A 27,697-nucleotide genomic window follows, 5' to 3' on the forward strand; every position below is an offset into this window, starting at 1 on the left:
TAGAAGGTAACAGATTGTCGGGGGTCCTCACCCGTCTGCCTCAGGATAGGGGGTAGCAGATTGTCGGGGGTCCTCACCCATCTGCCTCAGGATAGGGGGTAACAGATTGTCGGGGTCCTCACCCATCTGCGTCAGGATAGGGGGTAGCAGATTGTCGGGGTCCTCACCCATCTGCCTCAGGATAGGGGGTAACAGATTGTCGGGGTCCTCACCCATCTGCGTCAGGATAGGGGGTAGCAGATTGTCGGGGGTCCTCACCCATCTGCCTCAGGATAGGGGGTAACAGATTGTCGGGGTCCTCACCCATCTGCGTCAGGATAGGGGGTAGCAGATTGTCGGGGTGCTCACCCATCTGCGTCAGGATAGGGGGTAGCAGATTGTCGGGGGTTCTCACCCATCTGCGTCAGGATGGGGGGTAGCAGATTGTCGGGGTCCTCACCCATCTGCGTCAGGATAGGGGGTAGCAGATTGTCGGGGGTTCTCACCCATCTGCGTCAGGATGGGGGGTAGCAGATTGTCGGGTTCCTCACCCATCTGCCTCAGGATAGGGGGTAGCAGATTGTCGGGGTCCTCACCCATCTGCGTCAGGATAGAAGGTAACAGATTGTCTGGGGTCCTCACCCGTCTGCCTCAGGATAGGGGGTAGCAGATAGTCGGGGGTTCTCACCCATCTGCCTCAGAATAGGGGGTAACAGATTGTCGGGGTCTGCATCCATCTGCCTCAGGATAGGGGGTAGCAGATTGTTGGGGGTCCTCACCCATCTGCCTCAGGATAAGGGGTAACATATTGTCGGGGGTCCTCACCCGTCTGCCTCAGGATAGGGGGTAACAGATTATTGGGGTCCTCACCCGTCTGCCTCAGGATAGAGGGTAACAGATTGTCGGGGGTCCTCACCCATCTGCCTCAGGATAGGGGGTAACAGATTGTCGGGGTCCTCACCCATCTGCGTCAGGATAGAAGGTAACAGATTGTCGGGGGTCCTCACCCGTCTGCCTCAGGATAGGGGGTAGCAGATTGTCGGGGGTCCTCACCCATCTGCCTCAGGATAGGGGGTAACAGATTGTCGGGGTCCTCACCCATCTGCCTCAGGATAGGGGGTAACAGATTGTCGGGGGTCCTCACCCATCTGCCTCAGGATAGGGGGTAACAGATTGTCGGGGGTCTGCATCCATCTGCCTCAGGATAGGGGGTAACAGATTGTCGGGGGTCCTCACCCATCTGCCTCAGAATAGGGGGTAGCAGATTGTCGGGGGTCCTCACCCATCTGCCTCAGGATAGGGGGTAGCAGACTGTCTGGGGTCCTCACCCATCTGCCTCCGGATTGGGGATAATAGATTGTCGGGGGTCCTCACCCATCTGCCTCAGGATAGGGGGTAACAGATTGTTGGGGGTCTGCACCCATCTGCCTCAGGATAGGGGGTAGCAGATTGTCAGGGGTCCTCACCCATCTGCCTCAGGATTGGGGATAATAGATTGTCGGGGGTCTGCACCCATCTGCCTCAGGATAGGGGGTAGCAGATTGTTGGGGGTCCTCACCCATCTGCCTCAGGATAGGAGGTAACAGATTGTCGGGGGTCCTCACCCATCTGCCTCAGGATAGGGGTAACAGATTGTTGGGGGTCTGCACCCATCTGCCTCAGGATAGGGGGTAGCAGATTGTCAGGGGTCCTCACCCATCTGCCTCAGGATTGGGGATAATAGATTGTCGGGGGTCTGCACCCATTTGCCTCAGGATAGGGGATAGCAGATTGTCGGGGGTCCTCACCCATCTGCCTCAGGATAGGACGTAACAATTGTCGGGGGTCTGCACCCATCTGACTCAGGATTGGGCGTAACAGATTGTTGGGGGTCCTCACCCATCAGCCTCAGGATAGGGGGTAACCTTGTCGGGGGTCTGCACCCATCTGCCTCAGGATAGGGCGTAACAGCATGTCGGGGGTCTTCACCCATCTGCCTCAGGATGGGGGGCAGCAGATTGTCGGGGTCCTCACCCATCTGCCTCAGTATAGGGGGTAACAGATTGTCGGGGGTCCGCACCCATCTGCCTCAGGATAGGGCGTAACAGCATGTCGGGGGTCTTCACCCATCTGCCTCATGATATGGGGTAGCAGATTGTCGGGGTCCTCACCCATCTGCCTCAGTATAGGGGGTAACAGATTGTCGGGGGTCCGCACCCATCTGCCTCAGGATAGGGGGTAGCAGATTGTTGGGGGTCCGCACCCATCTGCCTCGGGATAGGGGGTAACTAATAGAGTCGGGGATCCGCACCCATGTGCCTCAGGATAGGGGGTATCAGATTGTCGGGAGTCTGTACCCAGCCGCCTAAGGTTAGGCATAACAGATTGTCGGGGGTACGCACCAATGTGCCTCGGGATAGGGGGTAAATAATAGATTGTCGGGGGTCTGCACCCGTCTGCAGAAAGGTCACTGTCACCCCCGTTAGTACGGAGCATCGTGCCTGACCGTCTCCCTGTTCACACCTATGAGAACGCTGCGTTATTTCCAGCAGCCCCGTAAGGAATGAATGAATGGAGCGATGGTCGTAATGGGGGGGTAAAGTGATCAGTGCAAGTTCCTGTGGATGGAGCCCCCCCCCCCCCCCACACTGCTTCAAGGGAATCTGTCAGCAGATTTCTGCTATGTAATCCGAGAGTAGCATGATGTGGGGGGCCGTCGCTATGCGTCGTTTTGTAGAAAAAACGCATCCTGCAAAAGTGCTTGCAGGATGCGTTTTTTCTCCATTGACTTGCATTAGCGATGCAGTGCGACGCATTGCCACACGTCGCAACTGTCGTGCGACTGTTGCGTCGGACCGTCGCCACTAAAAAACGTTGCATGTAATTTTTTTTGGTGCGTCGTGTCCAGCATTTCCGACCGCGCATGCGCGGCCGTAACTCTGCCCCCTCCTCCCCGCACCTCACAATGGGGCAGCGGATGCGTTGAAAAACAGCATCCGCTGCCCCCGTTGTGCGGCGCTTCCACAGTATGCGTCGGTGCGCTGCAACGTCACATTGCGACGTGCAGTGCACAACGCTAATGTGAAAGTAGCCTTACTGGGCTGCTTGTTGTAGTTTCAATACAATCAGTGTTTTATCAGTAGGAGATCATCACTACAGGACTAGGTCCCATGTTCAGAGTGGTCAGGTTAAAAAAAAAATTGTTTTTGTGTCTCCAAAGTGAGAGCCGTAGGGTTTTTAGTTTCCCGTGGAAGGAGCTTTGTGAGGGGCTTAATGTTTGTGTGGCGAGCTCTAGACCTTCGCCTTAAGGTACCTTCACATGAAGCGACGCTGCAGCGATAGCGACAACGATGCCGATCGCTGCAGCGTCGCTGTTTGATCGCTGGGGAGCTGTCACACAGACCGCTCTCCAGCGACCAACGATGCCGAGGTCCCCGGGTAACCAGGGTAAACATCGGGTTGCTAAGCGCAGGGCCGCGCTTAGTAACCCGATGTTTACCCTGGTTACCAGCGTAAAAGTAAAAAAAACAAACAGTACATACTCACCTGCGCGTCCCCCAGCGTCCGCTTCCTGACACTGACTGAGCTCCGGCCCTAACAGCACAGCGGTGACGTCACCGCTGTGCTTTCACTTTAGGGCCGGCGCTCAGTAAGTGTCAGGAAGCAGACGCTGGGGGACGCGCAGGTGAGTATGTACTGTTTGTTTTTTTTTTACTTTTACGCTGGTAACCGGGGTAAACATCGGGTTACTAAGCGCGGCCCTGCGCTTGGTAACCCGATGTTTACCCTGGTTACCAGTGTAAAACATCGCTGGTATCGTTGCTTTTGCTTTCAAACACAACGATACACGGCGATCGGACGACCAAATAAAGTTCTGGACTTTATTCAGCGACCAGCGACATCACAGCAGGATCCTGATCGCTGCTGCGTGTCAAACTAAACGATATCGCTATCCAGGACGCTGCAACGTCACGGATCGCTAGCGATATCGTTACAAAGTCGTTTCGTGTGAAGGTACCTTTAGTTTGTGGCCAATGTCGGGCTCATTAAGTGGCCGCTATCAGGATGGATGCCGAGGAATCCGACCACCACAGGCACCCGCTGTAAAGAAACCTCTGCCGTGTGGCGTTCCGGCCTCTAGTGTGGCGTCCCGGCCTCTGCTGTGGCCCCCCCTATAGGACAGAGCCATCCACTGCACTTTCTTACACAGTTATAGACACTGGATGTCGGTCATACATAGGCTGAGAGGATGTGGATGAGGTTATGGGGACGTTGCCGGTCAGGAGCACAGAGATCACTGGGATAAGTAATCGTTTACTTGTGTAGTCCGGGCCATAATGGTTGCAGCTTTTCCAAAGGTCTTTTTTCCTGAGTGGGGCACGTCTCTTGCTGCACCATCCTCGAGACGTGCCGGTGTTAATAAGATCCTGACCTTTCGGATGGGACGTGTGCAGGAGCTGATCCCTGTGTAAATATCTGTCCTGTGGTGACGAGATCCCTCCGTCCCTGTGTAATCCGCTGCTTCCTCGTGTCTCAGATCTTTCAGGAGAATCATGGCAGAAACCGACGTGGACAACGAGCTCCTGGACTATGAAGACGACGAGGTCGACAACCAGACCGGGGGCGACGCTCCGGACATTGCCCCCAAGAAGGAGATGAAGGGATCCTACGTGTCCATCCACAGCTCCGGATTCAGAGATTTTCTCCTAAAACCCGAGTTGCTTCGGGCCATTGTGGACTGTGGCTTCGAGCATCCGTCAGAAGGTGAGAGGGAAAATATTGCGGGAAGGACATGTTGCTGCCGAGTCTACGAGGGGGCAGAGGAGATCACGTTGCTTCATGTTTTTTTTATATCTGACCTGATTTCTTTTTGCTTCGGCAGTACAACACGAGTGCATCCCCCAAGCCATCCTGGGCATGGACATCCTGTGCCAGGCAAAGTCGGGGATGGGGAAAACCGCAGTGTTTGTCTTGGCCACGTTACAGCAGCTGGAACCGATCACCGGACAGGTAATGGTCTGCAAATATCTCCCCGACCTCCTCCTGAGCTTCGTTCCCGAGCACCGTGCCACCAAGGCAGCATTCAGACGTCTGATGGTAGAAATCTCCAACCCGAGAGAAATGTGTGACGATGTAATGGCTCAGGGGCTCAAACAGGGGTCTCATCTTGTCTTACAGGTTTCCGTGTTAGTCATGTGTCACATCAGAGAGCTGGCCTTCCAGATCAGCAAAGAGTACGAGCGATTCTCCAAATACATGCCGTCCGTCAAGGTAATCTCCACATCCTGTCCACAGATTGTCCCCCATGCTGCCACATTTAGGATGTTCTTATCGGGTCTTTGTGGGACGCGTGACCGACTCGTAGAGGAATTTATGCTGATAGTAAAGGTTGTATCCGGTCCCCGGTCCAGCTGTTGTATCCCAGGCTGAAGGACGTCCTGTCATCAGAAGGGTCAGACTTTCCTAGATGTTCCTTCATCCTGGTGGTTGTTATAGGACATATATTTATAGGGGTCTCCACAGTTTCTCCCAGTGGGATGGATTTACTCAATAAGGTCCTTGCTCGAATCTCTATACCCAGACATATATATCTGTTAGGTTTGGGTCAGGGTCCCCCAAAGTTAGGCCGTAACATACAACAAATCCCACTGACTTTCCAATCTGAACTTTCTAGCATAGTCCTTCTCATCACCGTCCATTATTTTGTTCCTCCCAGGTGGCAGTGTTCTTTGGCGGCCTTGCTATTAAGAAGGACGAGGATATGATTAAAAAGAGCTGTCCCCATATTGTGGTGGGCACCCCGGGCCGAATCCTAGCCCTGGCAAGAGGCAAGACCCTGAATCTCAAACACATCAAACACTTTATCTTGGACGAATGTGACAAGATGTTGGAGCAGTTAGGTGAGTGACGGCTCGTCTCCTCGTCATGGGGGTCTGCGTAATACAACCACGACTGGACCCTAGGGGGATTATCTGCATCGGCCCCTGTTCTGTAGGTTGTTATTGCAGTTCTATACAAACCCCTTTAGAGTTAGGACATTTTTTATTTTAGCACTTTTTTTTATTTTCTCATCATATTTTTTTTTTTTTTTTACCCATCAACATTTTTGCAGGGTGAGTTGTATTTTTGAGTTTTACCGTTCCTCCTGAGTCTGCATGCTACCTCCGCACCGAACATAAAACTGCGTGTGTTGAGAAGGGACGTTATTTAACCCCTTAACGACCGCCGATACGCTTTTTAACGGCGGCAGTTAAGGGTACTTAAACCACAGCGCCGTTAATTAACGGCACTGTGCAAAAAGTGAATAGCGCCCCCCAGAGTCGGACTTTCTGTGGGGTCTCGGTTACCGGGGGTAGCCGAGACCCCAGAGAACATGATTCGGGTTTTTTTTTACCGACCCCCGAGTTGTGATCGCCGGTAATTAACCGTTTACCGGCGGTAGCAAAAAACAAACAAACCGCGATTTGCCATTTAATTTCTCTGTCCTCCGATGTGATCGCACATCAGAGGACAGAGAAATGGGGTCCCCGATCGCCCCCGATACTCACCTGTCTGCCCCGGTGCTCCTCGTGGCTCCCAATGGGCGCCGCCATCTTCTTCCGGCCAAAAAATGGCGGGCGCATTGCGCCCGCCGGCCGGCACCTGGGAGATCTTTGGGGTCTCGGCTGTCGGGGGTAGTCGAGACCCCAAAGAACATGAGCGGGGTCGGTTTTTACCGACCAGCTGTTTTGTGATCGCCTGTAATTAACTGTTTACTGGCGACCGCACAAAAAAAAAAGCGATGTGTAATACTCTGTCCTCTGATGTGATCGCACATCAGAGGACAGAGAAATAGGGGGATTCGGGAACCCTATCATACTTACCGGTGTCCCTGGGTCCTCCTGTGTCCTCTCCTGGCCGCTGGCTTCTTCCTTTGGTAAGAAAATGGTCGGCAGCTAGAGGAGTTGGGGCTAAATTTAGGGCTAGGGTTGGGGCTAAATTTAGGGCTAGGGTTGGGGCTAAATTTAGGGCTAGGGTTGGGGCTAAATTTAGGGTTAGGGTTGGGGCTAAATTTAGGGCTAGGGTTAGAGTTGGGGCTAAATTTAGGGTTAGGGTTGGGGCTAGGGTTAGGTTTGGGGCTAAAGTTAGGACTAGGGTTGCAGCTAAAGTTAGGGTTAGAGTTGGCATTAGGGTTACGTTTGGGATTAGGGTTAAGGTTAGGGTTGGAATTGGGTGTATTGGGATTAGGGTTAGGTTTGAGGTTAGGGTTCAGATTAGGGGTGTGTTGGATTTAGGGTTCTGATTAGGGTTATGGTTGTTTTGGGGTTAGGATTGTGATTATCGTTAAGGTTGTGATTTGGATTATGGATCGGGTTGGCATTAGGGTTAGGGGTGTGTTGGGGTTAGGGTTGGAGTTAGATTTGGGGGGTTTCCACTGTTTAGGTACATCAGGGGGTCTCTAAACGCCACAGCCAATTTTGCGCTCAAAAAGTCAAATGGTGCTCCCTCCCTTCCGAGCTCTGCCGTGCGCCCAAACAGTGGTTTACCCCCACATATGGGGAATCGGCGTACTCGGGATAAATTGGACAACAACTTTTAGGGTCCAATTTCTCCTGTTACCCTTGTGAAAAAAAAAAACGTGGAGGCTAAAAAATCTTTTTTGTGGAAAAAAAAATAAATATTTTTTATTTTCACAACTCTGCATTATAAACTTCTGTGAAGCCCTTGGGAATTCAAAGTTCTCACCACACATCTAGATAAGTTCCTTGGGGGTCTAGTTTCCAAAATGGGGTCACTTGTGGGGGGTTTCTACTGTTTAGGTACATCAGGGGCTCTGCAAACGCAACATCATGCCCGCAGACCATTCTATCAAAGTCTGCATTCCAAAATGGCGTTCCTTCCCTTTCGAGCTCTGCCATGCGCCCAAACAGTGGTTTACCCCCACATATGGGGGTATCGGCCTACTCAGCATAAATTGCACAATAAATTTTGGGGTCCAATGTCTCCTGTTACCCTTGAGAAAATAAAAAATCATTTTTGAGGGAAAAAAAAGGATTTTTTATTTTCACAGCTCTACTTTATAAATTTCTGTGAAGCACTTGGGGGTTTAAAGTGCTCACCACACATCTAGATAAGTTCCTTAAGGGGTCTAGTTTCCAAAATGGTATCACTTGTGGGGGGTTTCTACTGTTTAGGCACATCAGGGGCTCTCCAAACGCGACATGGTGTCCGATCTCCATTCCAGCCAATTCTGCATTGAAAAAGTCAAACGGCGCTCCTTCTCTTCCAAGCTCTGCGGTGCGCCCAAACAGTGGTTTACCCCCACACATGGGGTATCGGCGTATTCGGGAGAAACTGCACAACAACCTTTATGGTTAAATTTCTTTTTTTACACTTGTGAAAATAAAAAAAAATGGTTCTGAAGTAAAATGTTTGCAAAAAAAAGTTAAATGTTTATTTTTGCCCTCCATATTGTTTCAGTTCCTGTGAAGCACGTAAAGGGTTAATAAACTTCTTGAATGTGGTTTTGAGCACCTTGAGGGGGGCACTTTTTAGAATGGTGTCACACTTGGGTATTTTCTATCATATAGACCCCTCAAAATGACTTCAAATGAGATGTGGTCCCTAAAAAAAAATGGTGTTGTAAAAATGAGAAATTGCTGGTCAACTTTTAACCCTTATAACTCCCTAACAAAAAAAAATTTGTTTCCAAAATTGTGCTGATGTAAAGTAGACATGTGGGAAATGTTATTTATTAACTATTTTTGTGACATAGCTCTCTGATTTAAGGGCATAAAAAAGTTTGAAAATTGCAGAATTTTAAAAATGTTCGCCAGATTTCCGTTTTTTTTCATAAATAATCGCCAGTAATATCGAAGAAATGTTACCACTAACATGAAGTACAATATGTCACGAAAAAACATTCTCAGAATCATCAGGATCCGTTGAAGCGTTCCAGAGTTATAACCTCATAAAGTGACAGTGGTCAGAATTGTAAAAATTGGCTCGGTCATTAAGTACCAAATTGGCTCTGTCACTAAGGGGTTAATTAGTTTCCCCGGTTGGTGTGATGTCAGTAAAAGTTTGTGTAAAATGTTTTTTTTTTTCCCCTCTATAGACATGCGCAAAGACGTTCAAGAAATCTTCCGTATGACTCCTCACGAAAAGCAGGTCATGATGTTCAGCGCAACGCTGAGCAAGGAGATCCGTCCAGTCTGCCGCAAGTTCATGCAAGATGTAATAACCAAAATAACCAACTCCTCCCATCCCTCCTCCTCCTGCATCATCCCTCCAGCCGCCCCCGCCTGACATGGCTACCAAAGAGATGTCGCTGAAACAAAATCTGCAAGCCACGGGCTCTGGGTCTAGCCGCAGTCCTGCCTCTCGTGACCCTAAGCCAGCCAACTAGCTGCCTCTCTGCTCTCCTCCATCACAGAGTCATCTGTGACAGAACACAAAGTTGGTTTTTTCTTCTTTTTTTTTCACACGGCACAAAGTGTCACACATCATTTATCTCACAACTTTTGGCACAATGCAGGTCGTTTTCATGAGTCACGACCCCGAGTGGTACCCCCGCAAAAGTATCACACAGACACCAGCACTTGTGCTACATTAGTCGGGATGAAGCATCCAGTCCTGTGTGACACAACTGCAAACACAGAACAGCTCTGACACCAGTGTGGAAGATCAAGGTATGGTGGCATTGTGCAACGGTGTGGCCACCGAAAACACACAGCCGCTCATCATACAAAGCAATCAGGACACAACCGCACCAGCCTCACAAACTAAATGACCAGTTTGTGGCTCCCCTGTGCCATGCCACACTGCAGTATCAATGTGCATCACACCAGAGCAAAGCCACCCTACAGTATCAGTGAGCGACATACCAGAGCAAGGCAAAGCTACAGTGTCAGTGAGCGACATTCCAGAGCAAGGCAGCGCTACAGTATCAGTGCCACGCCACAATATCAGTGCTCAGCACACCAGAGCAAAGCCAGCCTACAGTATCAGTGTGCAGCACACCAGAGCAAAGCCACCCTACAGTATGGGTGACACACCAGAGCGAGGCAGCGCTACAGTATCAGTGTGCAGCACACCAGAGCAAAGCCACCCTACAGTATCAGTGTGCAGCACACCAGAGCAAAGCCACCCTACAGTATCAGTGTGCAGCACACCAGAGCAAAGCCACCCTACAGTATCAGTGTGACGCACACCAGAGCAAAGCCAGCCTACAGTATCAGTGTGCAGCACACCAGAGCAAGGCAGCGCTACAGTGTCAGTGCCATGTTACAGTATCAGTATGCAACACACCAGTGCAAATCCACTTTACAGTATCCGGGCAAGGTCACTCTACAGTATGTGACACCTCACTGCACATTTCATGCTGTATAGTGCCCGTTTTTGACACCCCAACCACCAAAAGCCACCTAAACCCATATGACGCCACAGAACAAGTCACACTAGTAAGTCTCCGCACCACATTGCTACATGATCCTTATTTTTTTTTAAATCCTGTTGCCCAATTTTGCTGCACACTTCGCTGACAGCATAAATATTCACATTCCTTTTTACTTGTTTTTTCCCTTTTTTATTACATGTGACACAACTTCCATTTTTTATCTTTTTGTGTCAGTTTTAATTTTTAATATTTTATTTTTTTTTGCTGAAAAATTCAGTATTGTTTAAAAGCAACCTACACTTTTTTTTTTTTTTTTTTAAATGTGTGATGGGTGCTAAAATGTCCTACAGATCGGTGGAGGTCCAGGTACCAAGACCTTCCCCAGTCGTTCCAAACCCTTGTCTGATGTCTGCTGCTCCTATCTGGGGTGTGCACGCAGATCTGAGTATGAGCTCGGTGGAAAGTCTGTGACCCCCTTTCTGTTCCGGCATAAGTAGAGGCGTCCTGAGCTATCCCTTTGGACAAGGGTTTTGAGTGACTGGTGGGGGGGTCTCAGGACCTGGACTCCTCACTGATCTGCCAGACATAGTAGTGCCCATCACATAACTCAAAAAATAAAGTTAGGTTCTTTTGAATTGCTTTAATCCAGCATCTTCTAATCCAGCACCTAACGTTCAGGGTGAGGGGGGACGATAACGGGAAGACTCCTGACTTTTTTTTTTATTTGGGCTTCATGTCTGGTCTTTAAGTGTCTTTAGGGATTTCTTTTTGATAGTGTCTGACGCCTGTCTGGTATTGTGGATGCTGGATTAGAGGAATTTTTACATTTCCCAGATGTAGATGCTCTTGGTTGAATCCAGAGCAGTCACACTTTTTTTTTTCTTCTCCTTAAAAGGGTTTTCACAGATTTTACAACATTTTCCCAAGAGCGAAAAAAAAAATAGTTTACCCATTAAATTTGCCGACACTTAAGCATCGGTGCTTTGGCGGTCTCCAGAGATGAAATCCCCCACTCATCAGTCCCTGACCACTGCCATCAGTCTCTCTATAACTGGTGATTGGCTGCAGCAGTCTGGTGACTAATGGGCTGGTTGTTATTACTGGAGTGGCAGCATCGGGGGGTAATCGAGGGCTTAGTAATGCTCTAGGGAAGCTTTTGTAAACTTTTTTTCCATCTGTGACATATTTAGTGGTCACATTTTTTTCTCTTTGTCGGGGAACAGTGGGATCTCTGTGCACAGAGATGACGGGGAGGGGGGCGGATATGCAGGTTGTCAGTATTGGAGTGCAGGTTGTCAGCCACAGGGTCAGTTTATGTTGCCATTCGGCGACTGCGTCCGACCCTGGTAGAGGCGGCTTTATTTAAAGGGAACTTGTCACCAGTTTTGTCATATATCAACTAAAACCTTCACCTCATTAAGTGCTTGTGCTGCCACTCCATAAATGCTTATTTATCCCCCCGACTCCCCCTGTATAACTCCCCAAAAACCATTAGAAGTTTTCCCACTCTGTATGGTGATGCTCACGGTCTGGTCTGATGAGCTTGGCTTCTGGCCGCTCCATCTCTCCTCCCGCTGCTTCTCGCCATCCCCCTTCTTTGATTGACATGGATGACTCTGTCGCCCACACAAAATCTTGTGCCTGTGCTCTATGCTTTACCCTACTGCAGGATGACGCAAAAGCAGAAGTGCACATGAGCTGGTTACATGTCTTTCTGGCACCTGAGCCTTGACGTGCGCCGGCACCTGAGCCTTGACGTGCGCCGCCACCTGACCCTTGACGTGCGCCGGCACCTGACCCTTGACGTGCGCCGGCACCTGACCCTTGACGTGCGCCGGCACCTGACCCTTGACGTGCGCCGGCACCTGACCCTTGACGTGCGCCGGCACCTGACCCTTGACGTGCGCCGGCACCTGACCCTTGACGTGCGCCGGCACCTGACCCTTGACGTGCGCCGGCACCCGACCCTTGACGTGCGCCGGCACCCGACCCTTGACGTGCGCCGGCACCCGACCCTTGACGTGCGCCGGCACCCGACCCTTGACGTGCGCCGGCACCCGACCCTTGACGTGCGCCGGCACCCGACCCTTGACGTGCGCCGGCACCCGACCCTTGACGTGCGCCGGCACCCGACCCTTGACGTGCGCCGGCACCCGACCCTTGACGTGCGCCGGCACCCGACCCTTGACGTGCGCCGGCACCCGAGCCTTGACGTGCGCCGGCACCCGAGCCTTGACGTGCGCCGGCACCCGAGCCTTGACGTGCGCCGGCACCCGAGCCTTGACGTGCGCCGGCACCCGAGCCTTGACGTGCGCCGGCACCCGAGCCTTGACGTGCGCCGGCACCCAAGCCTTGACGTGCGCCGGCGCATGCACACTTCTTCCTTCTTTATTGCTTCATTGGGGGATACAGGTATCCATGGGTGTATGCTGCTGTCGCTAGGAGGCTGACACTATGCAAAAAAAGGAAAATAGCTCATCCGCAGTATACACCCACCGACAGGCACAAAGTACCTCAGTTTAAGCTTAGTGTCTGTAGGAGGCGGACCTGGATCTGATCCCAGATCCGTCTTTTCCTTTTCAGGTCACCTGTTGTGTTTTAGTAATCTAATAATCCCTAATGTGGATCCGCCAGCTTCTCGCCTGTCTTCCAAGACAGCCTTGTCTCTACTAATCAGTGCAATATTTGCCTACACCTGGGTGTCAAAATCCATGCCTGCTGGGGCAAGAATCCTTACTCAGGGTATTCTAGCGGCAGCTTCTCCGGATGGGATGCCAGATCTGGCAGATCAGATTGCCCATGCCGGCAAATATCTCGGGACCACTCCCTTTTGATGCGGCTGGTTGATCCGCCTCGGCTACCAGCAACATCATCGCTATGCGCCACATTCTCTGGCCTCACTGGCCTTGCCTTCCTATACTCTAGACCAGGGGTGTCAAACTGCATTCCTCAAGGGCCGCAAACAGGTCATGTTTTCTGGATTTCCTTGTATTGCACAGGTGATAATTTAATCACCTACACACATAATGATTACAGCACCTTGTTCAATGCTAAGGAAATCCAGAAAACATGACCTGTTTGCGGCCCTTGAGGAATGCAGTTTGACACCCCTGCTCTAGACCTTTTGGATCCAAGCTGGATCAAATAATTTCGGATGCCACCGGCGGGAACAGCACCTCGCTTTCCCGGTCCAAGTCGAAATGTCCTTTTTAATAGGAAAAGGTTGTTTCAATCTCGAGAGAGAAAGCGACTTCCGGCTACAAAATCATCTTTTCGCCCGCCAAGACATACGCCGCAGGCCCCAGGAGTTCTTCAGGCTGTCTTTTTCCTACCACGCACAGGAGTGATCGTACCCATCCCCAGAAACGTACGGTTTTCGGGGCTCTACTCTATTCTTTTCATAGTCACGAAAGAAGATAGACCGCTAGCTCCGTTTTTGGACCTCGAGCGGTTGTGTCTTTTCAGGACTGAGTCCCTACGTTCGGTTATCACTTCCATGGACTTGGGAGAATTCTTCCCATTCCTGTTTGTGTTTAGCATCAGAGGTTCCTGTGGTGTGCGATCCAGGAGGTTCTTTATCAGCTCACGGCCCTTCCTTTCGACCTGGCCTCTGCTCCCAGACTAGTCACGTCATGGCAACGGTCATGGACATCCTTCTCTCCAGGGTTTTTTTCATATTTCCCTACTTGGACGATCTTCTGAAGGAGCCATCATGCCGAGTCTGCAAGCAGTCTTCAGTTTACTCTGGATACTCTGGTCCATCTCGGCTACATAATATCAGAGAGAAGTTCTCCCTCACCTTTGCTCAGCACCTGGTGTTTCTAGGTATAAGGTTCGACACGACCCCAAGCCCGTGTCTTCCTTCGAAAGGAGAAATTTTTCATCCCTCTGCAGGGGATCCGTACTCTAAAGCGTCCAGCTTCTCTCCTACGGTCCTGCATGAGAGTTCTAGGGGAAAGGGATTGTCTCGATGGAAGCCGTTTCTTTTGCCCAGTTCCATGCACGTCCTCTTCATCTGGCCCTCTGCACGTCTTCCTGGATGATCCCATGCTTTTACCTCAGGGTGAGGCAGTCCCTCACCTGGTGACGCTGTCGGCATCAGTCCTATGAAGGAAGTCCTTCCTTCCTCTCTGGTGGCAGGTCATCACCACCGACGGCAGTCTCCTCGTTTGGGGAGCCGTTTTTTCTTCGTCACACAGCGCAGGGCCACTGGAACGCCAAGAGGCCTCTCTCCCTGTCAATCTCCTGGAGATCAGGGCAATTTTTTCTTTGCTCTTCGCCACTGGCATTCTCTCTTTCCGAGCCAGCTGGTCTGCATGCAGTCGGACAATGCCACGGCCGAGGCATACATAAACTGTCAAGGCGGAACTAGCAGCAAACAAGTTATGATAAAGGTAACGAGGATTCTACGATGGGCAGAACGTCTCGTTTCCGCCATATCAGCCGTGCACATTCCGAGGGTAGAAAGTCGGGCAGACGATTTTCTGAGCTATCCGGGTCCCGCTTCAGGCGGGTGGTTGCTCAGCCCCGCCATCTTCATCCAGATATGCTGAAATGGGGCTCTCCAGACGTCGTACTCATGGCGTCTCGGATAAACCACGAGGTTCCTTGGTTCGTAGCCAGGTCTCGGGATCCGCTAGCCACCTGTTGAGATGCTCTAGTAATATCGTGGTCACAATTCCAAATGCCTTGTCTTTTTCCGTCTCCTTGTCCGAGCGTCGTGAAAAGGATAAAGGAAGAAGCGATCCCTATAATCCTGAAAGCTCCAAACTGGCCAAGAAGGGCCTGGTGAACATGTTCATGGACGTCCCTTGGAAGCTTCCTGGCCGTCCAGATTCTCTCTCTTAAGGTTCCCTCTTCCACCAGAGTTTATAGTCTCTGAGTTTAACAGCATGGCCATTAAGACCATAGTCCTGAGGGAGGCTGTTTTTTTTTCCCATCTGGTCATTGAGACCATTATTAAGGCCAAGAAACCAGCATCCTTGCGTATCTAATACAAATACTGAAATGCCTTCTTCCAGTGGAGTGTGGACAAGGGTTTGGTCCCTATGTCCTTTTTTCTCTTCTTTCCATGTGGAGATAAGGGGAGGGGGGAAAAAATAATAAATTACTGATAGGGGTTTGTTATAAGTCTCCAAAAATAATGGAAGCAACGCAGAAAATCCTCATAAAGCAAATAGATGAAGCTGCGACTCAAGGAGAAGTCATTACTATGGGGGACTTCAACTACCCTGAAATAGATTGGGGAACAGAAACCTGCAGTTCCAGCAAAGGTAATCGGTTTTTGACAACTATGAGAGACAATTACCTTTTCACAACTGGTTCAGGACCCAACAAGACGGGGGGCACTGCTAGACCTAATATTAACCAACAAGCCAGACCGCATAGCAAATATAAGGGTTGGGGGTCACTTGGGAAATAGTGATCACAAAATAATAAGTTTTCATGTATCCTTTAATAAGATGTGTAGTAGAGGGATTACAAGGACACTAAACTTCAGGAGGGCAAATTTCCAACGGATGAGAGATGATCTTGGTGCAATTAACTGGGAAGATATCCTGAGACATAAAAATACTAGAAATAGGAGGAAACTGATATGGCTAAATAGAGCTGTAAGGGGCGCAATAAGTGACAAAAAGAAAGCATTTAGAGAATTAAAGGAAGTAGGTAGTGATGAGGCATTAAATACAGAAAATTAAATAAATTCTATAAAGACCAAATCAAGGCAGCAAAGATTGAGACAGAGAGACTCATTGCCAGAGAGAGTAAAAATAATCCCAAAATATTCTTTAACTACGTGAATAGTAGGAAACTAAAAAATGATAGTGTTGGTCCCCTTAAAAATAGTCTGGGTGAAATGGTGGATGAGAATGAGGAAAAAGCCAATATGCTAAATGACTTTTTTCATCAGTATTTACACAAGAAAATTCCATGGCAGACAATATGATCAGTGATATTAAAAATTCCCCATTAAGTGTCACCTGCTTAACCCAGCAGGAAGTACGGCGGCGTCTAAAAATCACTAAAATTGACAAATCTCCGGGCCCGGATGGGATACACCCCCGTGTACTGCAGGAATTAAGTACAGTCATTGATAAACCATTATTATTAATCTTTAAAGACTCCATAATAACATGGTCTGTACCACAGGACTGGCGTATAGCAAATGTGCCAATATTCAAAAAGGGGACAAAAACTGAACTGAAATTATAGGCCAGTGAGCTTAACCTCTACTGTGGGTAAAATCCTGGAGGGCATTCTAAGGGATGCTATACTGGAGTATCTGAAGAGGAATAACCTCATGACCCAGTATCAGCACGGGTTTACTAGGGACCTTTCATGTCAGACTAATCTGATCAGCTTCTATGAAGAGGTAAGTTCCGGACTGGACCAAGGGAACGCAGTGGACGTAGTGTATATGAACTTTTCAAAAGCTTTTGATTCGGTGCCACACAAAAGGTTGATATATAAAATGAGAATAATGGGGATAGGGGAAAATATGTGTAAGTGGATTGAGAGCTGGCTCAGGGATAGGAAACAAAGGGTGGTTATTAATGGAGCACACTCGGACTGAGTCGCGGTTAGCAGTGGGGTACCACAGGGGTCAGTATTGGGCCCTCTTTTTAACATATTTATTAATGACCTTTTAGGGGGCATACAGAGTAGAATTTCAATTTTTGCAGATGACCCTAAACTGCAGGGGAATCAGTACAGAGGAGGACAATTTTATATTACAGGATGATTTATGTAAACTAGAAGCTTGGGCTGATAAATGGCAAATGAGCTTTAATGGGGATAAATGTAAGGTCATGCACTTGGGTAGAAGTAATAAGATGTATAACTGCTTAATTCTAAAACTCTGGGCAAAACCGTCAAAAGGACCTTTCTTCAAGGGGTCGCCCACCTGGTACCTCCTTATCGTCTTCCGATAGATCCATGAGATTCTAACCTTGTCTTTGGCGCGCTGCATTGCGTTCTTGTTGAGCCCATTCAAGACATCACGTTTCTTCTCCTGTCTTGGACAGTTGTCTTAGTTAAATTACTTCCATCAGGAGAGTTTCCGAGTTAGCGGCATTGTCCTGCCGTTCCACGCTCCTGACTCTATATCAGGACAAGGTAGTTCTCAGGCCTGTTCCTTCCTTTCTACCCATGGTGGTCTTTTCATTTCTCATTAATGAAGACATTGTCCTTCCTTCTGTGTCTCACCGGTCCATCTCCTGGAGAAGTCCCTCTACAACTGGATCCCCTCACAGCTATCCGAGTTTACCTTTCAAGGACTGCTCCCTTTCATCAATCTGATGCCCTATTCGTCATCTCAGGGCTATCTTAATTGGCTCCTAGCTTCTAAGTTCACTATTGCCGTGGAGGCATTCCGCGTTCACTACAAACGTCCTCTTCCGGGGGTGAAGGCGCTCTCCACTCTGCGGTGGGGGCCTCCTGGGCTGTTCGTTATCAGGATTTGTATTTCATCTGGTCATCTTTGCACTCCGAGTTTTTTAGAGGGTTCAAACCCATGCCTCGTCTGATGCAGGCCTGGGAAGGAAGGTGCTGCAGGCGGCGGTTTTGCATCGGCCGACCTGAGTCCATTTATTCCTTGAATCTTCCTGTTTCCCACCCTAGGGACTGCTTTGGGTCGTCCCATGGTTACCTCTGTCCCCCAATGAAGCGATAAAGAGGGATTTTTGGTACTCACCGTAAAATCTTTCTTGGATCCTTCATTGGGGGACACAGCACCTTCCCTAACTGTTGGTACCATTATTTGGTCTATGTGCCTTCGTTGTTGGATTGGTACATATGTTGAGTTTTTTGGTTGCTTCTCATACTGCTTTAACACTAACTGACGTACTTTGTGCCTGTCGGTGGGCGTCTACTGTGGAGGAGGAGCTGTTTTCCTTTTTTGCATAGTGTCAGCCTCCAAACGACAGCAGCATGCACCCATGGTTACCCGTGTCCCCCAATGAAGGCTCCAAGAAAGAGATTTTACGGTGAGTACCAAAAATCCCTCTTTTCGCTCTATCCACAGTAGGGCAAAGCATGGTGCGCAGGCGCGAGCCATGATTTCGCCCCGCAATGCGGATGACGCAGGAGGAGTCATCCACGTCAATCAATGAAGGAGGATGATGAGCAGCAGCCGGAGGAGGGATGGAGCGTCCAGAAGCTAAACCCATCAGACCAGACCGAGATGATTACCATACAGCGCGGTAGAACTCCAAAAGGTTTTGGGAGGTATACAGGGGGAGTCGGATATATATAAACATTTATGGAGTGGAGCACAGGTGCTGAATAAGGTGATGGTTTTAGTTGACATATGACAAAACTGGTTACTGGTTCCAGTTAAGGAGCGATTTTTGCTTTTTACCTTTTATTAATGTTGGTCACTGGGGAAGGTAATGGTGATTTAGATGCAGAAACCAGGGAGCAGTAGCACGTGACAGTATTGGGAGGGGGATGAGGAGGTGCAGCGGACTCCGGGGATGACTTTAGGAGCCATCTCTCTTCCTATTGTCTTGTCGTCTCTCTCATATGTGTGACTGTCTCACTGGGTCCAAGTGTCTGGCCGGATCTGCCCTTGTGACTCGCAGCCATTTGATTTGGTTGCAAGGTGACTCCGTCCAAACGGCTGGAAATCAAGGTGTACATTTTGGCTGTGCGGTGTGTTTATGTGAATGAATAATCTCCTGTGCTGTGTCGTGGGTCTCCGATATGATGTGATGCATATATTCTGAACACACATGATATGTTTGTTGGATGGTAGGATGTAGACTCCCACCGCTCATGAGAATGGGAGGCAAACTTTTCAATCCCAGTAGCTTTACTGGGATCCTACTCCAGTGATTGAGGCCGGATCAGTGACTAGTAGACCCCGCGCTGCACTTAGCTTCTGCCCTTACATTCTTGGGATCGTTGTTGAGGGTCCCAGAGGTCGAACCCCCAGTAATCCTAAAGAGATGGCTTATCAATATCCCTTCTCTTGTTTGGCTGCAGCAGAGGGCAGAAACATCAATCAATTCGGGGAGTCCTGATGAAGACTGGAGCACTCGCTGCGGCCCTAACGAGTTTCACGTCTTATTAGCATATATATCAATGGGATTTTTTCGGAACAATTTGGGACAACACGTGTTGTGAATTCTGCTTTTGGGCTCCCTCCGGTGGTTGTAGGTGGTAATGCAGTTGTCCCTGAGTTGCAGTCCTGGTCAGGTGTATCTGCTGATTGCAGTTCTGACTGGGGTATTTAGGTGTGCAGGATTCATTAGTCCTTGCCAGTTGTCAATTGTTGTTGGGAGGTGTTGGACCTCTGCCTGGTTCCTCCTGCCTTTCTGCCAAATCAGCAAAGATAAGTGTCTGGTTTTGTTTCTGTGGCACACATGCTGTGTGCTTCATAATTCAGTGCTATTCTTTTGTGTTTTCTTGTCCAGCTTAGATTGTGTCAGTATTTTCTCAGTCTTGTTGGATTCTCTGGGGTTGCAGATATTCACTCCACGTCTTTAGTTAGATTGTGGAATTTTTTGTATTATCTGCTGTGGATATTTTTTGAAGGGTTTTAATACTGACCGCCTAGTATTCTGTCCTATCCTTTCCTATTTAGCTAAAGTGGCCTCTTTTGCTAAATCTTGTTTTCTGCCTGCGTGTGTCTTTTCTTCTCCTACTCACAGTCAATATTCGTGGGGGCTGCCTATCCTTTGGGGATCTGCTCTGAGGCAAGGTAGTATTCCTATTTCCATCTATAGGGGTATTTAGTCCTCCGGCTGTGTCGAGGTGTCTAGGGTTTGTTAGGCACACCCCACGGCTACTTCTAGTTGCGGTGTTAGTTCAGGATCTGCGGTCAGTACAGTTCCCACCTACTCCAGAGAAAGTTTCATGCGGCTCCAAGGTCACCGGATCATAACAAACACGTGTCAGATTACATTGGGTTTTAAAGACCTGTACGGTCAGGTATTCAGCCGGATATTGGGGTGGGGGATACAGAGTTAATGACACATTCATTTAAGGGCGTAGTCAGGTGGCTATATAAATGGAACACTCCTAACCCAAGTGTGACCGCTTAAATTTCTAAGTAGCTCTCGGTTTGGGGGAGCCACGGCCCATCTGAGCATTGCAGTCCGATATATACGGCTGTCTGAATTCATCCTAATGTTGATGTCCAGGAACCGTAGAGAAAGCCATGCCCAGCCCTATAGAAAACATTTGCCAGTAAGTGGTGAATTTGTTACGCGTAGATTTGTTGGTGTCGTCCCGCTTTCCTGTAACTTGCAATGTTTTGTGTTGCTGTGGTATGGCTGGTGTCGCTGTGGTATGGCTGGTTTTTCTTCTCCTTTTCAGCAGTTTTTGTTTTGCTGCTGACAATTCTGCTGGGTCAGAACAATACTGACATTTTTTTTTTCCCCTTTGAATTGGTGGTTTCTGACATTCGCACTTTTGGTATTCGCGTGCATGGAAGCTTCCTCTAATCTGACTTGTGCCGTCGTCTGCCGTGGTTCCTCTGTGGATGAGAAGGAGGTTGGTCAGAGTTGTGGAACGGCCGATCCGAGTTTGTCGACCTGTACTGTCCTCTGTCCGATCGTGAGCGTATGTTATGAAAATGTACACCTTGAAGAGTGCGAGTGATAACCTGTTATTATGTTGTACCCTTTCTTTCACAGGGTAAGATGGCTTCTCGCACAATAGGGTTTGCAATGTCTCCTGATATGAGTAGTTTTTTTTGCCAGTGATTTTATAGTGGACGTCTTGTCTTATCTGACATCAGACCCTATATGGCTCACCCCAGCAAGTATCTATGGTGCACAACGCTTTAAAACGTCTAACCTTTTTTTTTTTTTGCTGAACCTGAAGTTGCTCCGAAAATGTGCAACTTTTGGCATTCACATGCTAGCTCAGGATGGGGCAGCACTCTGCTGCTGAATTCGTCAAAAATTGCTCCATTACTTACTGGCATGACCGGCGAGATGCACAGAGACGCACCCCATAGAGGAGGTACGGCAAAATTCATTAAGTTGCGTGCACCTCTTAATGAATTCGGAGCATCCTACTTAATCACTCCCCTTCATTTAGATTGGCGTGAACAACGCCTGTCAATTAATTCAGCCCCATAGAGTTTTCTTATAACTGGATTCAGGAGGTTTGTTATCTACCTGCTGTAGGGCTTGAACAGACATCCCTTGAGTCCTGCTTTCCGCTCTGCCCGCTCAATAGAGAGCCTGAGGGTCCTGCTTTCCCCTTTGCCCACTCAATAGAGAGGCTGTGTGTCCTTCTTCCCTTCTGCCCGCTCAGTAGAGAGCCTGCGAGTCCTGCTTTCCCATTTACCCACTCAAAAGAGAGGCTACTAGTCCTTCTTCGCCTCTGCCCGCTCAATAGAGAGGCTACGAGTCCTTCTTTCCCTCTACCCGCTCAATAGAGAGCCTGCGAGTCCTGCTTTCCCCTCTGCCCCCTCGGAGAGCCTGAGAGTCCTGCTTTCCCCTCTGCTTGCTCAATAGAGAGGCTACGAGTCCTTCTTTCCCTCTACCCGCTTAATAGAGAGCCTGAGAGTCCTGCTTTCCCCTTTGCCCCCTCGGAGAGCCTGAGAGTCATGCTTTCCCCTCTCCCCCTCGGAGAGCCTGAGAGTCCTGATTTCCCCTCTGCCCGCTCAATAGAGTCTGCGATTACTGCTTTTCCCTCTGCCTGCTCAATAGAGAGGCTACGAGTCCTTCTTTCCCTCTGCCCGCTCAATAGAGCCTGCGAGTCCTGCTTTCCCCTCTGCCCGCTCAATAGAGCCTGCGTGTCCTGCTTTCCCCTCTGCCCGCTCCATAGAGCGCCTGCGAGTCCTGCTTTCCCCTCTGCCTGCTCAATAGAGAGGCTACGAGTCCTTCTTTCCCTCTGCCCGCTCAATAGAGCGCCTGCGAGTCCTGCTTTCCCCTCTGCCCGCTCAATAGAGAGCCTGCGAGTCCTGCTTTCCCCTCTGCCCGCTCAATAGAGAGGCTGCGAGTCCTGCTTTCCCCTCTGTCCGCTCAGAGCCTGAGAGTCCTTCTTCCCCTTTGCCCGCTCAATAGAGAGCCTGCGAGTCCTGCTTTCCCGTCTACCCGCTCCATAGAGAGGCTGCGAGTCCTGCTTTCCCCTCTGCCCGCTCAATAGAATCTGCGAATCCTGCTTTCCCCTCGGGACACTCAATAGAGGCTGCGAGTCCTTCTTCCCCCCTGCCCGCTCAATAGAGAGCCTGCGAGTCCTGCTTTCTTGTTTACCCACTCAATAGAGAGGTTACGAGTCCTTCTTCCCCTCTGCCCGCTCAATAGAGAGGCTACGAGTCCTTCTTCCCCTCTGCCCGCTCAATAGAGAGGCTACGAGTCCTTCTTTCCCTCTACCCGCTCAATAGAGAGCCTGCGAGTCCTGATTTCCCCTCTGCCTATTCAATAGAGAGCCTGCGAGTCCTGCTTCCCCTCTGCCCATTCAATAGAGAGCCTGCGAGTCCTGCTTTCCCCTCTGCCCGCATAATAGAGAGCCTGCGAGTCATTTCCCTTTGCCCGCTCAATAGAGAGCCTGCGAGTCCTGCTGTCCCCTCTTCCTTTTCAATAGAGAGCCTGCGAGTCCTGCTTTCCCCTCTTCCCTTTCAGTAGAGTTTGCGAGTCCTGCTGTCCCCTCTGCCCGCTTAATAGAAAGCCTGCGAGTCCTTTCCCTTTGCCCGCTCAGAGAACCTGAGAGTCCTGCTGTCCCCTCTTCCTTTTCAATAGAGAGCCTGCGAGTCCTGCTTTCCCCTCTTCCCGTTCAGTAGAGTTTGCGAGTCCTGCTGTCCCCTCTGCCCGCTTAATAGAGAGCCTGCGAGTCCTTTCCCTTTGCCCGGTCAGAGAACCTGAGAGTCCTGCTGTCCCCTTTTCCTTTTCAATAGAGAGCCTGCGAGTCCTGCTTTCCCTTCTTCCCATTCAATAGAGAGCCTGCGAGTCCTGCTTACCCCTCTGCACACTCAACAAAGAGAACCTACGAGTCCTGCTTTCCCTTTTGCCTGCTCCTAGAAAGGCTGCAAGTCCTACTTTCCCCTCTATATTTGAAAGAGATGTCTATTGTGGTATAATTACCACCAGACCGGAAGAGATTCCAACAAAAATAAAGTTAAAAGATCAATATTTTATTAGTAATCAATTTAAAAAAATAAATAAAATAGGGCTAAAAACCTCCATGAAGAGGGAGAGGAAAACCGCACGATATCCCAACACGATGGTACAAGAGGATAATAAAATATATATTATGAAGATGGAATAGCTAATAAAAAAAAAAATATATACATTTAATTGTAATACTGGACGATATGAAGCATCAAAATCAGTTCCTAAATTATATATATATATATCTACTATATAATTTTCTAAGGGTCACTTCCGTCCTTCTGTCTGTCACGGATATTCATTGGTCGCGGTCTCTGTCTGTCACGGAATCCAAGTCGCTGATTGGTCGTGGCTGTTTTGCCACGACCAATCAGCGACGGCCACAGTCCGGCGGAAAAATGGCCGCTTCTTCCTCCCCGTAGTCAGTGCCTGCTCCGTACTCCCCTCCAGTCTGCCCTCACACAGGGTTAATGGCAGCGGTAACGGACCGCATTATGCCGCGGTGTAATGCACTCTGTTACCGCTGCTATTAACCCTGTGTGACCAACTTTTTACTATTCATGCTGCCTATAGTAAAACGATTTAATGTTAAAAATAATAATTAAAAAAAAAAAAAAAAAATTATATACTCACCCATCCGTCGGCCCCCGGATCGACAACAGGCCTTTCCCGCTCGCGACGCTCCGGTAACGGGTCCATGCTGCAATCTCACGAGATGATGACGTAGCGGTCTCGCGAGACCGCTACGTCATCATCTCGCGAGACCGCAATGCACTCTTGGGACCGGAGCGCACTAGCAGCGTCGGTAAAGGCCTCGCTTGGATCCAGGGGCTCCGGAAGGTGAGTATATAACTATTTTTTATTTTATTTCTTTTTTTTTAACAGGGATATGATGCCACATTGCTATATACTACGTGGGCTGGGCAATATACTACATGGGCTGGGCAATATACTACGTGGGCTGTGCAATATACTACATTGGCTGTGCAATATACTACGTGGCTGGGCAATATACTACATGGGCTGTGCTATATACTACGTGGCCGGGCAATATACTACATGGGCTGTGCTATATATTACGTAGTTGGGCAATATACTACATGGCTGAGTAATATACTACATGGGCTGTGCTATATACTACGTGGCTGGGCAATATACTACGTGACTATACAATGTGGGCTGCGCAATATACAACGTGGGCTGCTCAATATACTACGTGGGCTGCTCAATATACTACTTGGGCTGCGCAATATACTACATGGGCTGCGCAATATACTACGTGGGCTGTGCTATACACTACGCATGTATTCTAGAATACCCAATGCGTTAGAATCGGGCCACCATCTAGTATATATATACTATACAGACTGGTAGATTCTGATGGTATTACATATTGCTATATAAGACTGTTTGGATAGCTCTTATCTGGTGATTAAGATATTTATATATACCTTCAGCACAATTTCTACTATGATATATCCATCTGGATTTATAAGGCTCATTATTATCCTATTGGATCTATATGTTAAATTGATGATAATAAAATATATATATAGATATTATCATCGACTCAACATATAGATCCAATAGGATAATAATGAACCTTATAAATCCAGATGGATATATCACAGTAGAAATAGTGCTGAAGGTATATATAAATATCTTAATCACCAGATAAGAGCTATCCAAACAGTCATATATAGCAATATGTAATACCATCAGAATCTACCAGTCTGTATAGTAGTGATCAAGCATCATAGCTAAACAGATATATCTCTACTGGAGTAATCTATCTAGAGTAGTAGTGCTGGCTGTGAACGTGTAAAGTCGGGCTGTGCTCTCCCTCCCACCCACCTTGCGCCGTTTCGCTGCTCACTTCTTCTGGGGGCGTTGGAATCTCTTCTGGTGTGGTAATTATACTACAACAGACATCACTTTGAAATACTAATTTCTATTTTTTGGACACATTAGTATTACCCTACTTTCCCTTCTGCCTGCTCCTGTCACGAGGGTATCACATCCCCCTGGAAGACATTGGAATTAGATTGTAACGTCGGGTAATGAATTGTGCACGTCTTTAGAGAGAGTGTGATTTGTGTCCCATAATCAGTATGGCCATGAATTTAGAAGTGACGGGACGACCCCTCTGTGTTTGAGGGTTTAGGATTCCTCTGTGTGCGAGATGCCAGCTTAACCTGCGAAAGCCGACATTGTAGGACACCACTTGATCCAGTCCTCACCTGTGACCATAAACCCGGCGCCGCCCCTTACTGTTTAACCCTTAATCTCCCACCCCCTCCTCCAGCCAATGGAAATCTTCGTGGATGATGAGACCAAGCTGACCCTTCACGGCCTGCAGCAATACTACGTCAAACTCAAGGACAATGAGAAAAACCGCAAACTTTTTGACCTCCTGGACTTGTTGGAGTTCAATCAGGTGACTCAGGTTTATATTATTATCTCTGGCATAAAGTGGTGGATGAAGGCAGCGTCCTTCCATGAAAACACCCTCCTGTAGCTGAGATATGGACCCAGGGGCAATTGGCTTGTTATGGAAAGGTGTGGGGGAATGGCCCAAACGTAACGGTCAATGGGCAGCCATGGCGAAGTTGGGTCCTTCGGTGTGTGAGATCTGCCTCTTTTTCTTTAAGACTTTTGAGAGTAAAATTAACTTTTTTTTATTACTATTATTGCTCCAATGCATCTAAAATAATTTTACAAATAATCTAAATGGAAAGTCTGCTACTGTAAAATCTAGAATTATGCAAACCTATGTGTATCCATGGTAACAGACTACAAACAAGCCCTGAATGTAGTCTGACCTTGCAGCAGGGGGGAGAAGGCCGTGACGAGTGACCGCAGGATCAGACTGCGCACTTTGGGTCCCGATTTCATTTGTGATTTATTGAAATATTTTTTTTGTCTTGCATTCACTGATGTTTTTTGTAGTTGATTTTTATGTAAAAGTTGCATTTTCAATTAATCTGTTGTCGTGGAGTATAAAAAAAAAAAAAAAAAAAGTAAAAGACAATTTAAAAAGTGGTGTAAATTATAAAGCCCCCACAAAAAAGGGGGCATTTAGGCTCGAAAACTGGAAAAACAGCAAAACAGCAGTGATAAATCGGAGAGCTGATGTTACAGTATGTTGAAGCATGTTACCATGGAGACACAAGGGTTTGTATTGGATTTATAAACCCAAAACGGTAGACATTTAAGTCCTTTTCACACAGTTGCTTCATTTATTTTTAGCCGTATCGTGGCAATAAAATATAGATTGCAAAGTTAACCTAAATCTTTTAATAATTTGATACATAATAAAAATTACTAAATATTAATTCTTGGGATTTTGGTAAAAAAATTTATATATTTAAAAAAAAAATAATAATAAATATATATATATATATATATATATGTACGGTATTTGATCCACTGCCGATTTTGGAAGTTTTCCCACCTACAAAGAATGGAGAGCTCTAATTTTTATCGTAGGTACATTCATCTGTGAGAGACAGAATCTTAAAAAAAATCCAGAAAATCAGTTTGATTTTTACATAATTAGCATTTTATTGCATGAAGTAAGTATTTGATAAAATAGAAAAACAACTTAATATTTGGTACAGAAACCTTTGTTTGCAACTACTGAGGTCCAACGTTTCCTGTACACTGTGCGCAGAATTATTAGGAAAGTTGTATTTTAGAGGATTATTTTTATTATTGATCAACAACTATGTTCTCAATGAACCCAAAAGACTCATAAATATCAAAGCTTAATATTTTTGGAAGTTGGAGTGTGGTTTTTGTAGATTTGGCCATCTTAGGAGGATATCTGTTTGTGCAAGTAATTATTACTGTGCAGATTTATTAGGCAACTTAATAAAAAACAAATATATTCCCATCTCACTTGTTTATTTTCACCAGGTAAACCAATATAACTGCACAAAATTTAGAAAAAAACATTTCTGACATGCAAAAACAAAACCCCAAAAAATTAGTGACCAATATAGTCACCTTTCCTGATGATGTCACTCAGCAGCTTCCATCCATAGATTCTGTCAGTTGCTTGATCTGTTTACGACCAACATTGCGTGCCGCAGCCACCACAGCCTCCCAGACACTGTTCCGAGAGGTAGACTGTTTTCCCTCCCTGTAGATCTCACATTTTATGAGGGACCACAGGTTCTCTATGGGGTTCAGATCAGGTGAACAAGGGGGTCATGTCATTATTTTTTCTTCTTTGAGACCTTTACTGGCCAGCCACGCTGTGGAGTAGTTGGAGGCATGTGATGGAGCATTG

The 27,697-nt window shown here is 48.1% G+C and overlaps 1 protein-coding gene across 2 annotated transcripts in view; it reads left to right on the forward strand.

The window, feature by feature from the left end:
* DDX39B (DExD-box helicase 39B) overlaps positions 1 to 27,697 on the forward strand; it is a 32,608-nt gene that overhangs the window by 840 nt on the left and 4,071 nt on the right. For both annotated transcript variants that reach the window (XM_077286049.1, XM_077286048.1), the window contains exons 2-7: positions 4,496 to 4,722; positions 4,841 to 4,968; positions 5,137 to 5,229; positions 5,675 to 5,858; positions 9,056 to 9,174; positions 25,709 to 25,840. In XM_077286049.1, coding sequence (XP_077142164.1) covers positions 4,512 to 4,722; positions 4,841 to 4,968; positions 5,137 to 5,229; positions 5,675 to 5,858; positions 9,056 to 9,174; positions 25,709 to 25,840 — 867 coding nt within the window. In that variant the 5' untranslated portion in view covers positions 4,496 to 4,511. The remainder of the gene's footprint in view (positions 1 to 4,495; positions 4,723 to 4,840; positions 4,969 to 5,136; positions 5,230 to 5,674; positions 5,859 to 9,055; positions 9,175 to 25,708; positions 25,841 to 27,697) is intronic.

Source organism: Ranitomeya variabilis, chromosome 2 (genome assembly GCF_051348905.1).
Source record: "Ranitomeya variabilis isolate aRanVar5 chromosome 2, aRanVar5.hap1, whole genome shotgun sequence".
In the NCBI taxonomy this organism is placed as follows: Eukaryota; Metazoa; Chordata; class Amphibia; order Anura; family Dendrobatidae; genus Ranitomeya; species Ranitomeya variabilis.